The 16,685-nt window shown below is 49.9% G+C and overlaps 2 protein-coding genes across 2 annotated transcripts; both read right to left on the bottom strand.

The window, feature by feature from the left end:
* Window positions 1–1,214: 1,214 nt before the first annotated feature.
* On the bottom strand, window positions 1,215–9,087 carry LOC148813606 (uncharacterized). Its single transcript, XM_088908064.1, has 9 exons — window positions 9,015–9,087; window positions 7,798–8,109; window positions 7,280–7,561; window positions 5,484–5,522; window positions 5,324–5,368; window positions 3,918–4,226; window positions 3,400–3,681; window positions 2,097–2,213; window positions 1,215–1,255 (listed from the first exon to the last, which is right to left on the bottom strand). The coding sequence occupies exons 1-9, from the start codon at window positions 9,085–9,087 to the stop codon at window positions 1,215–1,217; spliced, it is 1,500 nt and encodes a 499-aa protein (XP_088764190.1).
* A 1,416-nt stretch (window positions 9,088–10,503) lies between these two features.
* LOC148813605 (immunoglobulin superfamily member 3-like) lies at window positions 10,504–16,609 on the bottom strand. Its single transcript, XM_088908382.1, has 7 exons — window positions 16,517–16,609; window positions 14,976–15,287; window positions 13,489–13,800; window positions 12,971–13,252; window positions 12,315–12,353; window positions 11,755–11,871; window positions 10,504–10,632 (listed from the first exon to the last, which is right to left on the bottom strand). The coding sequence occupies exons 1-7, from the start codon at window positions 16,593–16,595 to the stop codon at window positions 10,592–10,594; spliced, it is 1,182 nt and encodes a 393-aa protein (XP_088764508.1). The 5' UTR covers window positions 16,596–16,609; the 3' UTR covers window positions 10,504–10,591.
* Between the last annotated feature and the right edge of the window lie 76 nt (window positions 16,610–16,685).

Genomic DNA, 16,685 nt, shown 5'->3' with positions numbered 1-16,685 from the left:
GTGGGGAGGGTCGGGCTGTGCTGCGACTGAGCACACGATCGGAGTCAGGGGAGGAATCAGGGGTGGGGGGGGCACAGGACTGTCTCTGGAGCTGGGCTGGGGTCAGGTCTGGGGCGCACGTTCCGATGACACCAATCACAGCAGGTGAATCCATTGAACACAACAGATCAATATTTAATAATGGCATCCTTGATTATAATACATTACTGTAATAACAGAACATCACATCTCTTTGGTGGCCCTGTACAATGTCTTGCATGAGGAATGTGACCCCAGCCTGCTCCCCATGAGACACACAGACAGGGAGAGAAGCTGGGGGTCAGAGCGCAGGGTCAGCTACTGTACAGCGCCCCTGGAGCTGTCGGGGTGAGAATCAGACGAGCTGTATCGAGCGACCACTGAGGAGACAACCAGTTCACACGGTAATCGTCACTGCCAGAGACCAGTTTGTTCAACAAGACCTCCAGTTAGCACCCAGCAACATTAACATCCGGTCCAGTAGTCTGTCCTGTGAATATCCAGTCCAGTGATTCACCAGTGACACGGATATCCCCTTCAGTTCCTAGTCAGCAGAGCGAACAGGCAGTCCAGTGGATAGTCAGTTCTGTCAGCTGTTGACTCAAAGAAAAAGCAGTTCAGTGGATTACTGTAGGGTCATCTGACCTGCGAACACTCAGTCCAGTGAATATCCAGTCCAAGAGACAGTCAGTCCAGTGACAATACAGTGCAGTGAATGTCCAGTCCAGTGAATATGCATCAACATTAATATCCAGTTCAACAGTCTGTCCCGTGACTTTGCAGTCCAGTGATCATTCCAGTGATCCAGTGGTCACTCCACTGATCCAGCTGGGAGGATAGTCATTTTAGGGAAGACCAGTTCAGAGAGCAAGCTGTCCAATCTGTTACCTGAGTGCGATATGACTTGTAATAGCCAGTCCAGTGGGATCCCAGTCTGTGGGATAGTCAGTCCAGTGGATATCCAGTCCAGTCCAGTGGGATCCCAGTCTGTAGGATAGTCAGTCCAGTGGATATCCAGTCACTGGTTTGATTCAGCACTTTTCCCAGCTGTTGGTCTTTCAGACAATATTCCTTTAATTCCTCAAAAGCAAGGAATGACCGAGGGGAATTTATGAAGAGCTTCAAGCAGACACACAGGAACTATTCTCTCTCGGCACTAGGGGGAGGAGGGAATGGTTAGAAGGACGGACAGGAAGTCAGCGCTGCGGCTGGAGCTCAATCCCCGGTGACACTTCCTCTGCAGGGAGAATAAGATGAGGCTTCGTTCAGGAGGAAGAGGATGGATATTGACGAAAACAGTCATGTTTTACAAATATTTCTACAAACTTTGCAGCACAGATGCAGACATCGAAGCTGGTCACAGTCATGGTTTATAAACTAATGGTTCAGTACGAAGGATAAAGAGACAAATCAGTGCCGTGTCAAAAAAAAGGGGTCTGAAAAATCAAGTGAGTATTTCTATTAAAACAGAAAGACAGCGGCCATTCTGCACCGATAGACCACCGCTCTGTTACTGGAGTTTACAGCCTGTGGACAGACCTGGTCTAGACTGACTCCACTGCTCTGTTACTGGAGTTTGCAGCCTGTGGACAGACCTGCTCCAGACTGACTCCACTTCTCCGTTACTGGAGTTTTCAGCCTGTGGATGGACCTGCTCTAGACTGACTCCACTGCTCTGTTACTGGAGTTTACAGCCTGTGGACAGACCTGCTCTAGACTGACTCCACTGCTCCGTTACTGGAGTTTTCAGCCTGTGGACGGACCTGCTCTAGACTGACTCCACTTCTCCGTTACTGGAGTTTACAGCCTGTGGACGGACCTGCTCTAGACTGACTCCACTGCTCTGTTACTGGAGTTTACAGCCTGTGGACAGACCTGCTCTAGACCGACTCCACTGCTCTGTTACTGGAGTTTACAGCCTGTTGACAGACCTGCTCTAGACTGACTCCACTGCTCCGTTACTGGAGTTTACAGCCTGTGGACAGACCTGCTCTAGACTGACTCCACTGCTCTGTTACTGGAGTTTACAGCCTGTGGACAGACCTGCTCTAGACTGACTCCACTGCTCTGTTACTTGCCTGTGACTTTGCTTTTCCTCCTCTTGGTGAAAATTAATATCCCAAGAAGCACCGGGACCAGCAGCACGATGAAGAAAATAGTCAGCCTCACTGTCATCTCCAGTCCTGATGATTGATCTGAGGAAGAGTTAGATCATCTTGAGAAAGAGCTTTTTAAACAAGTCTTGTTGATTATCATGTCAAGTCAGTTATGAGCCAGCTGTGTTACACTGTCCAATCAGGTTCTCCCAGCTCTGAAGGTGTTGCAAATTTAAAGAGCTGTTGAAAGACTGCAGAAGGACTGGCAACAAGTACCAACATCCAGTGAATAAGCTCTGAAATCATCTTCAGAAATAAGTAAGAGGGTGTTGAGATTGTGGAACAAGCTGCCCAGACCTGTGGGTGTGCTGGGTGAGCTTCTCCAGTCAGGACAGGAGGCTCTACTGTTCACAGAGGGGGGTGGGGGTGGGGAACAAGCTGCCCAGCCCTGCTGTTGAAGCCGATACCCTGGCTTCTCTCCAGACACAGCTGGGTGAGCTCCTCCAGTCAGGACAGGAAGCTCTTCTGTACACAGAGGGGGGTGGGGGTGGGGAACAAGCTGCCCAGCCCTGTGGTTGAAGCTCTCACAATAATACCCTACCTGTGAGGAGACTGGTGTAGGTGTCAGGCCTGTCTCACTCTCACAATAATACCCTACCTGCGAGGAGACTGGTGTAGGTATCAGGCCTGTCTCACTCTCACAATAATAGCCTACCTGTGAGGAGACTGCTGTAGGTATCAGGCCTGTCTCACTCTCACAATAATACCCTACCTGTGAGGAGACTGGTGTAGGTATCAGGTCTGTCTCACTCTCACAATAATACCCTACCTATGAGGAGACTGGTGTAGGTATCAGGTCTGTCTCACTCTCACAATAATGCCCTACCTGTGAGGAGACTGGTGTATGTATCAGGTCTGTCTCACTCTCACAATAATACCCTACCTGTGAGGAGACTGGTGTAGGTATCAGGTCTGTCTCACTCTCACAATAATACCCTACCTGTGAGGAGACTGGTGTAGGTATCAGGCCTGTCTCACTCTCACAATAATACCCTACCTGTGAGGTGACTGGTGTAGGTATCAGGTCTGTCTCACTCTCACAATAATACCCTACCTGTGAGGTGAATGGTGTAGGTATCAGGCCTGTCTCACTCTCACAATAATACCCTACCTGTGAGGAGACTGGTGTAGGTATCAGGCCTGTCTCACTCTCACAATAATACCCTACCTGTGAGGAGACTGGTGTAGGTATCAGGCCTGTCTCACTCTCACAATAATACCCTACCTGTGAGGTGAATGGTGTAGGTATCAGAGGTCTTCATCACTCCTTTCTCTCTCAGTACACATGTCCTGGTCCTCATGTGGTCTGAACTCTGCAGCTTCATTGACAAGCTGCTGAAATATCTGTCCTGGCTGATGTCCACTGTGTCCATGTGGTCACTCTCCCAGGTCACTGTGACTCCAGCAGGTACATAAGAACAGCTTTTGAATCCTCCCCCACAGTCCAGACCACACTGGAGAGTGAGGACTATGTCTGTCTTCAGTCCTCCAGAGGGACTGGCAGAGACTGCAGAATGACATCACATGTGTCTTCAGCACAGGGACAGACACTGTTTCACACACTGACATGATCAATGAGTCCAGACAGCAGATCAGAGCACAGGAAGGACAGACAGAGAGACAGAAGACCTGCAGATTTCTGACTGGACTCATCAGGACCAGCACTGGGCTGGAGAGACAGAGGGGACAGTTAATGGAGACTCACTGAAACACAGAGACACGTCCTCAGGTCCTCAGACTTACTGGACAGCAGGTAGAGATCAACAGTGGTGCGTCCATCATCATAATGTATTCCATTGACATACTGCTCACAGAGGTACTGTCCAGTGTCCTGAGTGTTGACACTGTGGATGTGTAGAGACCAGTCAGACCCCACACTCATTCTCTGGGCTCTTTCTGGGTCTCTGACTGTGATCTGCTGTTCACTGTTTACTATCCTCACTGGCGCCTCAGGTCTGTGATGAAAGAGCCACTCAAAGTAGTACTGATAGTCTCTCGGCCCCTCACAGGACATGTTGACTGACCCCCCCACAGTGGAGTACAGAGTCACTCCTGAGGAGAGAAAATAACACAACAGTAACACCTGATACCACCACACCTCCCACTGTGTCTCCTTTCACTCCTGACACCACCACACTTCCCACTGTGTCGCCTTTCACTGCTGACACCACCACACCTCCCACTGTGTCTCCTTTCACTCCTGACACCACCACGCCCCCCACTGTGTCTCCTTTCACTCCTGATAGCACACACCTCCCACTGTGTCTCCTTTCACTCCTGACACCACCGCACCTCCCACTGTCTCCTTTCACTCCTGACACCACACACCTCCCACTGTGTCTCCTTTCACTGCTGACACCACCACACACTTCCCACTGTGACTCCTTTCACTCCTGAAACCACAAACCCCCCACTGTGTCTCCTCTCACTCCTGATAACAGAACACCACCCACTGTGTCTCCTTTCACACATTTACTCCTCTCTATGTACTAAGTACAATATTAACACAACTTTTATCAGATCTGTTCTTGCTGTTATTTATAAAACAACTGCAGTTTTATCAGAATCAAAGAGGTTAGAAGCCTGAAATGTCAGCAATTAATAAGATTTAATGTATTATTAGATACATTTAAGGAAGTTAACAAAAACTGTCTCCATTACTGAACTGCTGTCTTTAAGAAGTACACACACTGTTGTGTTTCCATTACTGAACTGCTGTCTTTAAGAAGTACACACACACTGTTGTGTTTCCATTACTGAACTGCTGTCTTTAAGAAGTACACACACTGTTGTGTTTCCATTACTGAACTGCTGTCTTTAAGAAGTACACACACTGTTGTGTCTCCATTACTGAACTGCTGTCTTTAAGAAGTACACACACTGTTGTGTCTCCATTACTGAACTGCTGTCTTTAAGAAGTACACACACACTGTTGTGTCTCCATTACTGAACTGCTGTCTTTAAGAAGTACACACACACAGTGTTGCACAATGTAACAGATGACACAGTCTTTCCTTTCTGAATACTCCACTGCTGTCGTCACTCACTCACACACACTGTTGCCTCCCTCTCCCTCTCTAAGTGCTCATTTATTCAGTCATTCCTTGGTCGAAACTGAGTCATATGAAAGGAAACTGAGTCTCTCTAACCTTCTCTAGGTGGGGCTGTTGTAAATCCTTTAGATCCGACATCGCCTGAAAAAGAAGGAGGAGATAAGAGATTTGCCCATCCCTGTGAGATTCCTCTCGGCATCAAGAGATGCTCAAAAAAGACAATCTGAGACAGAGGACTGTGTCAGAAGCTGCTCACCTGAATCCGGGCTCAGTTTTGTGTCTCCAGTATGAACACCTGGAACAAAGAAAGAGAGGTGTCTCACTCTCACAATAATACCCTACCTGTGAGGAGACTGGTGTAGGTATCAGGCCTGTCTCACTCTCACAATAATACCCTACCTGTGAGGAGACTGGTGTAGGTATCAGGTCTGTCTCACTCTCACAATAATACTCTACCTGTGAGGAGACTGGTATAGGTATCAGGCCTGTCTCACTCTCACAATAATACCCTACCTGTGAGGAGACTGGTGTAGGTATCAGGTCTGTCTCACTCTCACAATAATACCCTACCTGTGAGGAGACTGGTGTAGGTATCAGGTCTGTCTCACTCTCACAATAATACTCTACCTGTGAGGAGACTGGTGTAGGTATCAGGTCTGTCTCACTCTCACAATAATACCCTACCTGTGAGGAGACTGGTGTAGGTATCAGGTCTGTCTCACTCTCACAATAATACCCTACCTGTGAGGAGACTGGTGTTGGTATCAGGTCTGTCTCACTCTCACAATAATACCCTACCTGTGAGGAGACTGGTGTAGGTATCAGGCCTGTCTCACTCTCACAATAATACCCTACCTGTGAGGAGACTGGTGTAGGTATCAGGTCTGTCTCACTCTCACAATAATACCCTACCTGTGAGGAGACTGGTGTAGGTATCAGGCCTGTCTCACTCTCACAATAATACCCTACCTGTGAGGAGACTGGTGTAGGTATCAGGCCTGTCTCACTCTCACAATAATACCCTACCTGTGAGGAGACTGGTGTAGGTATCAGGCCTGTCTCACTCTCACAATAATACCCTACCTGTGAGGAGACTGGTGTAGGTATCAGGTCTGTCTCACTCTCACAATAATACCCTACCTGTGAGGAGACTGGTGTAGGTATCAGGTCTGTCTCACTCTCACAATAATACCCTACCTGTGAGGAGACTGGTGTAGGTATCAGGCCTGTCTCACTCTCACAATAATACCCTACCTGTGAGGAGACTGGTGTAGGTATCAGGCCTGTCTCACTCTCACAATAATACCCTACCTGTGAGGAGACTGGTGTAGGTATCAGGTCTGTCTCACTCTCACAATAATACCCTACCTGTGAGGAGACGGGTGTAAATATCAGGTCTGTCTCACTCTCACAATAATACCCTACCTGTGAGGAGACTGGTGTAGGTATCAGGTCTGTCTCACTCTCACAATAATACTCTACCTGTGAGGAGACTGGTGTAGGTATCAGGTCTGTCTCACTCTCACAATAATACCCTACCTGTGAGGAGACTGGTGTAGGTATCAGGTCTGTCTCACTCTCACAATAATACCCTACCTGTGAGGAGACTGGTGTAGGTATCAGGTCTGTCTCACTCTCACAATAATACCCTACCTGTGAGGAGACGGGTGTAAATATCAGGTCTGTCTCACTCTCACAATAATACCCTACCTGTGAGGAGACTGGTGTAGGTATCAGGTCTGTCTCACTCTCACAATAATACCCTACCTGTGAGGAGACTGGTGTTGGTATCAGGCCTGTCTCACTCTCACAATAATACCCTACCTGTGAGGAGACTGGTGTAGGTATCAGGTCTGTCTCACTCTCACAATAATACCCTACCTGTGAGGAGACTGGTGTAGGTATCAGGTCTGTCTCACTCTCACAATAATACCCTACCTGTGAGGAGACTGGTGTAGGTATCAGGCCTGTCTCACTCTCACAATAATACCCTACCTGTGAGGAGACTGGTGTAGGTATCAGGTCTGTCTCACTCTCACAATAATACCCTACCTGTGAGGTGAATGGTGTAGGTATCAGAGGTCTTCATCACTCCTTTCTCTCTCAGTACACATGTCCTGGTCCTCATGTGGTCTGAACTCTGCAGCTTCATTGACAAGCTGCTGAAATATCTGTCCTGGCTGATGTCCACTGTGTCCATGTGGTCACTCTCCCAGGTCACTGTGACTCCAGCAGGTACATAAGAACAGCTTTTGAATCCTCCCCCACAGTCCAGACCACACTGGAGAGTGAGGACTATGTCTGTCTTCAGTCCTCCAGAGGGACTGGCAGAGACTGCAGAATGACATCACATGTGTCTTCAGCACAGGGACAGACACTGTTTCACACACTGACATGATCAATGAGTCCAGACAGCAGATCAGAGCACAGGAAGGACAGACAGAGAGACAGAAGACCTGAAGATTTCTGACTGGACTCATCAGGACCAGCACTGGGCTGGAGAGACAGAGGGGACAGTTAATGGAGACTCACTGAAACACAGAGACACGTCCTCAGGTCCTCAGACTTACTGGACAGCAGGTAGAGATCAACAGTGGTGCGTCCATCATCATAATGTATTCCATTGACATACTGCTCACAGAGGTACTGTCCAGTGTCCTGAGTGTTGACACTGTGGATGTGTAGAGACCAGTCAGACCCCACACTCATTCTCTGGGCTCTTTCTGGGTCTCTGACTGTGATCTTCTGTTCACTGTTTACTATCTTCACTGACTTCTCAGATTTGTGATGAAAGAACCACTCAAAGTAATACTCCTGATGGTCTCTGGACCCCTGACAGGACATGATGACTGAGCCCCCCACAGTGGAGTACAGAGTCACACCTGAGGAGAGAAATAACACAACACCTGACACCACAACACCTCCCACTGTGTCTCCTCTCACCGCTGACACCACCACACCTCCCACTGTGTCTCCTTTCACTCCTGAAACCACACACCTCCCACTGTGTCTCCTCTCACTCCTGATATCACAACACCACTCATTGTGTCTCCTTTCACACATTTACTCCTCTCTATGTACTAAGTACAATATTAACGCAAATGTTATCAGATCTGTTCTTGCTGTTATTTAAAAACAACTGCAGTCTAATCAGAATAAAAGATGTTAGAAGCCTGAAATGTAAGCGATTAATAAGATTTAATGTATTATTAGATACATTTAAGGAAGTTAACAAAAACTGTCTCCATTACTGAACTGTTGTCTTTAAGAAGGACACACACTGTTGTGTCTCCATACCTGAACTGCTGTCTTTAAGAAGGACACACACTGTTGTGTCTCCATTACTAAACTGCTGTCTTTAAGAAGGACACACACACTGTTGTGTCTCCATTACTGAACTGCTGTCTTTAAGAAGTACACACACACTGTTGTGTCTCCATTACTGAACTGCTGTCTTTAAGAAGTACACACACACAGTGTTGCACAATGTAACAGATGACACAGTCTTTCCTTTCTGAATACTCCACTGCTGTTGTCACTCACTCACACACACTGTTGCACAGCGGAGAAGCCATTACTGCACAGCTCTGTATCACATTAAACACGCAAACAAACACACAGCTGAACACACTTGTACACACAGAGAGACGCACTCCCTTCAGTGTGTACTCCCAACACACACACACACAATCACAGACTCACACTGAGACTGACCCAGACACACACTCACACACTCACACACTCACACTGAGACTGACACACACACACTCACACCTGTGTGACTTACCCACACCCTTCTGTCCCACTGTGTGACCCCAGAAAGAGAGAGAGACCAGCAGACAGAAGACGGGGAGCCCCATTTCCTCACTGACACGTCTCCTCCGAGCGCCGGAGCAGAAGACAGGAGGAGGAGACGGACGCCCAGATTGACCAACTCCGGGACAGGAAGTGGAAAGCAGCACTTCCTGTGTTGCCACAGGAGCAGCCGCAGCCCCTGACTCTCACTGACAGGCAGGCCGGCAGGAGACCGGCCAAGACACTGGCCACATCTGGGGTCTGTCCTGCCGCCTGAGGAACAGCCCAGTCCACTGGCCCCCCACACTCAGACTCTGGGCCCCCCCACAGCCGCCGCTCGTGTGAGAGCGACTTCCTGCAGCGAGAGGGGGGCCGCACGGGGGCCGACCACATCGCTCGCGAGTCTCGCTGGGCCGGAGAGACCCAGAGCCGGGCGGGGGGGGGACGAGGCCCCGAGCTGGGTCCACGCTGGGGTTGGGGCTGGAATCGGGGCGGGGGGGGATCGTGGGGAGGGTCAGGCTGTGCTGCGACTGAGCACACGATCGGAGTCAGGGGAGGAATCAGGGGTGGGGGGGGGGCACAGGACTGTCTCTGGAGCTGGGCTGGGGTCAGGTCTGGGGCTCACGTTCTCATGACACCAATCACAGCAGGTGAATCCATTGAACACAGCAGATCAATGTTTAGTAATGGCATCATTGATTATAATACATTACTGTAATAACAGAACATCACATCTCAGTTCAGTGGATTACTGTAGGGTCATGTGACCTGCGAACACTCAGTCCAGTGAATATCCAGTCCAAGAGACCGTCAGTCCAGTGATAATACAGTGCAGTGAATGTCCAGTCCAGTGAATATCCAGTCCAAGAGACAGTCAGTCCAGTGATAATACAGTGCAGTGAATGTCCAGTCCAGTGAATATGCATCAACATTAATATCCAGTTCAACAGTCTGTCCAGTGACTTTGCAGTCCAGTGATCATTCCTGTGATCCAGTGGTCACTCCACTGATCCAGCTGGGAGGATAGTCACTTCAGGGAAGAGCAGTTCAGAGAGCAAGCTGTCCAATCTGTTACCTGAGGGCGATATGACCTGTAATAGCCAGTCCAGAGGATATCCAGTCCAGTGGGATTGCAGTCTGTGGGATAGCCAGTCCAGTGGATATCCAGTCCAGTGCTAATCCAGTGCACTGAAATCCCAGTCTGTGGGATCGTCAGTCCAGTGGATATCCAGTCCAGTCCAGTGGGATTGCAGTCTGTGGGATAGTCAGTCCAGTGGATATCCAGTCCAGTCCAGTGGGATCCCAGTCTGTGGGATAGTCAGTCCAGTGGATATCCAGTCCAGTCCAGTGGGATCCCAGTCTGTGGTATAGTCAGTCCAGTGGATATCCAGTCACTGGTTTGATTCAGCACTTTTCCCAGCTGTTGGTTTTTCAGACAATATTCCTTTAATTCCTCAAAAGCAGGGAATGACCGTGGGGAATTTATGAAGAGCTTCAAGCAGACACACAGGAACTATTCTCTCTCGGCACTAGGGGGAGGAGGGAATGGTTAGAAGGACGGACAGGAAGTCAGCGCTGCGGCTGGAGCTCAATCCCCGGTGACACTTCCTCTGCAGGGAGAATAAGATGAGGCTTCATTCAGGAGGAGGAGGATGGATATTGACGAAAACAGTCATGTTTGACAAATATTTCTACAAACTCTGCAGCACAGATGCAGACATCGAAGCTGGTCACAGTCATGGTTTATAAACTAATGGTTCAGTATGAAGGATAAAGAGACAAATGAGTGTTGTGTTAAAAAAAAAGGGGTCTGAAAAATCAAGTGAGTATTTCTATTAAAACAGAAAGACAGCGGCCATTCTGCACCGATAGACCACTGCTCTGTTACTGGAGTTTACAGCCTGTGGACAGACCTGGTCTAGACTGACTCCACTGCTCTGTTACTGGAGTTTGCAGCCTGTGGACAGACCTGCTCCAGACTGACTCCACTGCTCTGTTACTGGAGTTTACAGCCTGTGGACAGACCTGCTCTAGACTGACTCCACTGCTCTGTTACTGGAGTTTACAGCCTGTGGATGGACCTGCTCTAGACTGACTCCACTGCTCTGTTACTGGAGTTTACAGCCTGTGGATGGACCTGCTCTAGACTGACTCCACTGCTCTGTTACTGGAGTTTACAGCCTGTGGACAGACCTGCTCTAGACTGACTCCACTGCTCCGTTACTGGAGTTTACAGCCTGTGGACAGACCTGCTCTAGACTGACTCCACTGCTCTGTTACTGGAGTTTACAGCCTGTGAACAGACCTGCTCTAGACTGACTCCACTGCTCTGTTACTGGAGTTTACAGCCTGTGGACAGACCTGCTCTAGACTGACTCCACTGCTCTGTTACTGGAGTTTACAGCCTGTGGAATGACCTGCTCTAGACTGACTCCACTGCTCTGTTACTGGAGTTTACAGCCTGTGGACAGACCTGCTCTAGACTGACTCCACTGTTCTGTTACTGGAGTTTACAGCCTGTGGACAGACCTGCTCTAGACTGACTCCACTGCTCCGTTACTGGAGTTTACAGCCTGTGGACAGACCTGCTCTAGACTGACTCCACTGCTCTGTTACTGGAGTTTACAGCCTGTGAACAGACCTGCTCTAGACTGACTCCACTGCTCTGTTACTGGAGTTTACAGCCTGTGAACAGACCTGCTCTAGACTGACTCCACTGCTCTGTTACTTGCCTGTGACTTTGCTGTTCCTCCTCTTGGTGAAAATTAATATCCCAAGAAGCACCGGGACCAGCAGCACGATGAAGAAAATAGTCAGCCTCACTGTCATCTCCAGTCCTGATGATTGATCTGAGGAAGAGTTAGATCATCTTGAGAAAGAGCTTTTGAAACAAGTCTTGTTGATTATCATGTCAAGTCAGTTATGAGCCAGCTGTGTTACACTGTCCAGTCAGCTTCTCCCAGCTCTGAAGGTGTTGCAGATTTAAAGAGCTGTGGAAAGACTGCAGAAGGACTGGCAACAAGTACCAACATCCAGTGAATAAGCTCTGAAATCATCTTCAGAAATAAGTAAGAGGGTGTTGAGATTGTGGAACAAGCTGCCCAGACCTGTGGGTGTGCTGGGTGAGCTTCTCCAGTCAGGACAGGAGGCTCTACTGTTCACAGAGGGGGGTGGGGGTGGGGAACAAGCTGCCCAGCCCTGCGGTTGAAGCCGATACCCTGGCTTCTCTCCAGACACAGCTGGGTGAGCTCCTCCAGTCAGGACTGTGTGCTAATGAGCAGAAGCTGCTCACCTGAATCCGGGCTCACTTTTGTGTCTCCAGTATGAACACCTGGAACAAAGGAAGAGAGGTGTCTCACTCTCACAATAATACCCTACCTGTGAGGTGAATGGTGTAGGTATCAGGCCTGTCTCACTCTCACAATAATACCCTACCTGTGAGGTGAATGGTGTAGGTATCAGGTCTGTCTCACTCTCACAATAATACCCTACCTGTGAGGAGACTGGTGTAGGTACCAGGTCTGTCTCACTCTCACTATAATACCCTACCTGTGAGGAGACTGGTGTAGGTATCAGGTCTGTCTCACTCTCACAATAATGCCCTACCTGTGAGGAGACTGGTGTTGGTATCAGGTCTGTCTCACTCTCACAATAATACCCTACCTGTGAGGAGACTGGTGTAGGTATCAGGTCTGTCTCACTCTCACAATAATACCCTACCTGTGAGGAGACTGGTGTAGGTATCAGGTCTGTCTCACTCTCACAATAATACCCTGCCTGTGAGGAGACTGGTGTAGGTATCAGGTCTGTCTCACTCTCACAATAATGCCCTACCTGTGAGGAGACTGTTGTTGGTATCAGGTCTGTCTCACTCTCACAATAATACCCTACCTGTGAGGAGACTGGTGTAGGTATCAGGTCTGTCTCACTCTCACAATAATACTCTACCTGTGAGGTGAATGGTGTAGGTATCAGAGGTCTTCATCACTCCTCTGTCTCTCAGCACACATGTCCAGTTCCTCATGTGGTCTGAACTCTGCAGCTTCATTGACAAGTTGCTGAAATATCTTTCCTGGCTGATGTCCACTGTGTCCATGTGGTCACTCTCCCAGGTCACTTGGACATCAGCAGGTTCCCCAGCACAGCTTTGAAACCCTCCCCCACAGTCCAGACCACACTGGAGAGTGAGGACTGTGTCTGTCTTCAATCCTCCAGAGGGACTGGCAGAGACTGCAGAATGACATCACATGTGTCTTCAGCACAGGGACAGACACTGTTTCACACACTGACATGATCAATGAGTCCAGAAAGCAGATCAGAGCACAGGAAGGACAGATAGAGAGACAGAGGACCTGCAGATTCCTGACTGGACTCATCAGGACCAGCACTTGGCTGGAGAGACAGAGGGGACAGTTAATGGAGACTCACTGAAACACAGAGAGACGTCCTCAGGTCCTCAGACTTACTGGACAGCAGGTAGAGATCAACAGTAGTGCGTCCAAGGGGAAAATACTGTCCATTGACATACTGCTCACAGTGGTACAGTCCAGTGTCCTGAGTGTGGAGATTGTGGATGTGTAGAGACCAGTCAGACCCCACACTCATTCTCTGGGCTCTTTCTGGGTCTCTGACTGTGATCTGCTGTTCACTGTTTACTATCCTCACTGGCGCCTCAGGTCTGTGATGAAAGAGCCACTCAAAGTAATACTCCTGATGGTCTCTGGACTCCTCACAGGACATGTTGACTGACCCCCCCACAGTGGAGTACAGAGTCACTCCTGAGGAGAGAAAATAACACAACAGTAACACCTGATACCACCACACCTCCCACTGTCACACCTTTCACTGCTGACACCACCACACCTCCCACTGTGTCTCCTTTCACTGCTGACACCACAACACCTCCCACTGTGTCTCCTTTCACATCTGACACCACACACCTCCCACTGTGTCTCCTTTCACTGCTGACACCACCACACCTCCCACTGTGTCTCGTTTCACATCTGACACCACACACCTCCCACTGTGTCTCCTTTCACTGCTGACACCACCACACCTCCCACTGTGTGTCCTTTCACTCCTGACACTACAGCACCTCCCACTGTGTCTCCTTTCACTGCTGACACCACAACACCTCCCACTGTGTCTCCTTTCACATCTGACACCACACACCTTCCACTGTCTCCTTTCACTGCTGACACCACCACACCTGCCACTGTGTCTCCTTTCACATCCGATACCACAGCACCTCCCACTGTGTCTCCTTTCACTCCTGACACCACAACACTCCACACCTCTTAATGTGTCCCCTTTCTCACCTGTTCTTCCCCTCTCTTTCACACTGCATATAAGCACATATATCGCTTCGATAGATGTCTTTGGATTTTTATTATCCTCTCAGGACAAATTTCTAGCAAATGATGAAACTAGAGAGCAGAGCCAGCCCTGCAGGGGGAGAATTTTGACACTGTACACATCTCTGTCTCTCAGTACACATGTCCTGGTCCTCATGTGGTCTGAACTCTGCAGCTTCATTGACAAGCTGCTGAAATATCTGTCCTGGCTGATGTCCACTGTGTCCATGTGGTCACTCTCCCAGGTCACTGTGACTCCAGCAGGTACATAAGAACAGCTTTGAAACCCTCCCCCACAGTCCAGACCACACTGGAGAGTGAGGACTGTGCCTGTCTTCAATCCTCCAGAGGGACTGGCAGAGACTGCAGAATGACATCACATGTGTCTTCAGCACAGGGACAGACACTGTTTCACACACTGACATGATCAATGAGTCCAGACAGCAGATCAGAGCACAGGAAGGACAGACAGAGAGACAGAAGACCTGAAGATTCCTGACTGGACTCATCAGGACCAGCACTGGGCTGGAGAGACAGAGGGGACAGTTAATGGAGACTCACTGAAACACAGAGACACGTCCTCAGGTCCTCAGACTTACTGGACAGCAGGTAGAGATCAACAGTGGTGCGTCCAGTGAGATAAAATTCTCCATTGACATACTGCTCACAGAGGTACTGTCCAGTGTCCTGAGTGTTGAGACTGTGGATGTGTAGAGACCAGTCAGACCCCACACTCATTCTCTGGGCTCTTTCTGGGTCTCTGACTGTGATCTGCTGTTCTCTGTTTACTATCTTCACTGACTTCTCAGATTTGTGATAGAAGAGCCACTCAAAATAGTACTGCTGATGGTCTCTGGACCCCTGACAGGACATGTTGACTGACCCCCCCACAGTGGAGTACAGAGTCACACCTGAGGAGAGAAAATAACACAAGAGTAACACCTGATACCACCACACCTCCCACTGTGTCTCCTTTCACTCCTGACACCACACACCTCCCACTGTGTCTCCTTTCACTGCTGACACCACAACACCTCCCACTGTGTCTCCTTTCACATCTGACACCACACCTCCCAATGTATCTCCTTTCATACCTGATACCACAACACCTCCCACTGTGTCTCCTTTCACTCCTGACACTACAGCACCTCCCACTGTGTCTCCTTTCACTGCTGACACCACACTTCCCACTGTGTCTCCTTTCACTGCTGATACCACAACACCTCCCACTGTTCTCCTTTCACTGCTGACACCACAACACCTCCCACTGTGTCTCCTTTCACTGCTGACACCCCACACTTCCCACTGTGTCTCTTCTCACTCCCGATATCACAACACCCCACACCTCTTAATGTGTCTCCTTTCACACATATATCGCTTCGATAGATGTCTTTGGATTGTAATTATCCTCTTGGGGCAAATTTCTAGCAAATGAGGAAACCAGAGAGCAACAGGATACCGCAGGGGGCGTGTCCAGTGTGGAGGCGGGGCCCGGGTGGAAGGGCGGGGCCTCGCCTGTGTAGTCCCAGCTGATGAGCCCCTGTAAGGGCTCCCTGGTCACACCCCCTGACAGGACGAGCAGAGCCAGCCCCGCAGGGGGGGTGTGACACTGACAGCCCCGGAGGGGGGAGTTCGACACCGACTGATTGACACTTGTTGTGTTCTTGCCTGATGCACCCGGCTCTACCAGACCGGGACCCTCTAAACAGGGTCAGTCCAGTCCGGTCCGGTCCCTGCTGTGCTAATGGCTCTGCTCTCTACCAGACCGGACCCCTCTAAACAGGGTCAGTCCAGTCCGGTCCGGTCCGGTCCCTGCTGTGCTAATGGCTCTGCTCTCTGCCAGACCGGACCCCTCTAAACAGGGTCAGTCCGGTCCGGTCCGGTCCGGTCCCTGCTGTGCTAATGGCTCTGCTCTCTACCAGACCGGACCCCCCTGAACAGGGTCAGTCCGGTCCGGACCCCTTCAGGAAGCAGCAGCAGAGCCGAGCTGCAGGTTACTCCAGATCCAGCTGGTGCAGCTCCTCTCCAGCAGATGCAGGCCACGCCTCGAGCTGTACCGTCAGATCGCTGGGCCAGCGCGGACAGCCAGTTCCCGAGAGAGCCCAGTCTGCGGGCCAGCCCCCTCGAACCCGAGACTCACCTTCCACCCCCAGTCCCAGAGCCCAGGCCAGGAGGGAGAGCAGGGGGATGAGGGACGAAGCCCGGAGCAGGAGATCCATTGTGTTCTGTCTGCAGCTCTTCCTCCTTCTGTCAAAGAGGAAGGATATTAATAGGCGCAGTTCCAAGCAGAGAAACGGACATGGCTGCCC

Source organism: Atractosteus spatula, assembly GCF_055471065.1.
Source record: "Atractosteus spatula isolate fAtrSpa1 chromosome 10 unlocalized genomic scaffold, fAtrSpa1.hap1 SUPER_10_unloc_1, whole genome shotgun sequence".
Taxonomy (NCBI): domain Eukaryota; kingdom Metazoa; phylum Chordata; class Actinopteri; order Semionotiformes; family Lepisosteidae; genus Atractosteus; species Atractosteus spatula.
Note: the sequence above shows the minus strand (reverse complement) of the source record. Positions and strands in the feature narration are given on the sequence as shown.

Excerpts from the sequence above, each read along its gene's own strand:
- LOC148813606 (XM_088908064.1), bottom strand. The coding sequence starts at position 9,087 with ATGGGGCTCCCCGTCTTCTGTCTGCTGGTCTCTCTCTCTTTCTGGGGT. Across the intron at positions 7,562-7,797 it reads TGATCTCTACCTGCTGTCCA|TCTCTGCCAGTCCCTCTGGA; the intron begins GTAAGTCTGAGG and ends GTCATTCTGCAG. Across the intron at positions 1,256-2,096 it reads GAGGAAAAGCAAAGTCACAG|AGGAAGTGTCACCGGGGATT; the intron begins GCAAGTAACAGA and ends TTCTCCCTGCAG.
- LOC148813605 (XM_088908382.1), bottom strand. The coding sequence starts at position 16,595 with ATGGATCTCCTGCTCCGGGCTTCGTCCCTCATCCCCCTGCTCTCCCTC. Across the intron at positions 15,288-16,516 it reads TCTGGGACTGGGGGTGGAAG|GTGTGACTCTGTACTCCACT; the intron begins GTGAGTCTCGGG and ends TTCTCTCCTCAG. Across the intron at positions 12,354-12,970 it reads CTACACCATTCACCTCACAG|GTGTTCATACTGGAGACACA; the intron begins GTAGAGTATTAT and ends CCTTTGTTCCAG.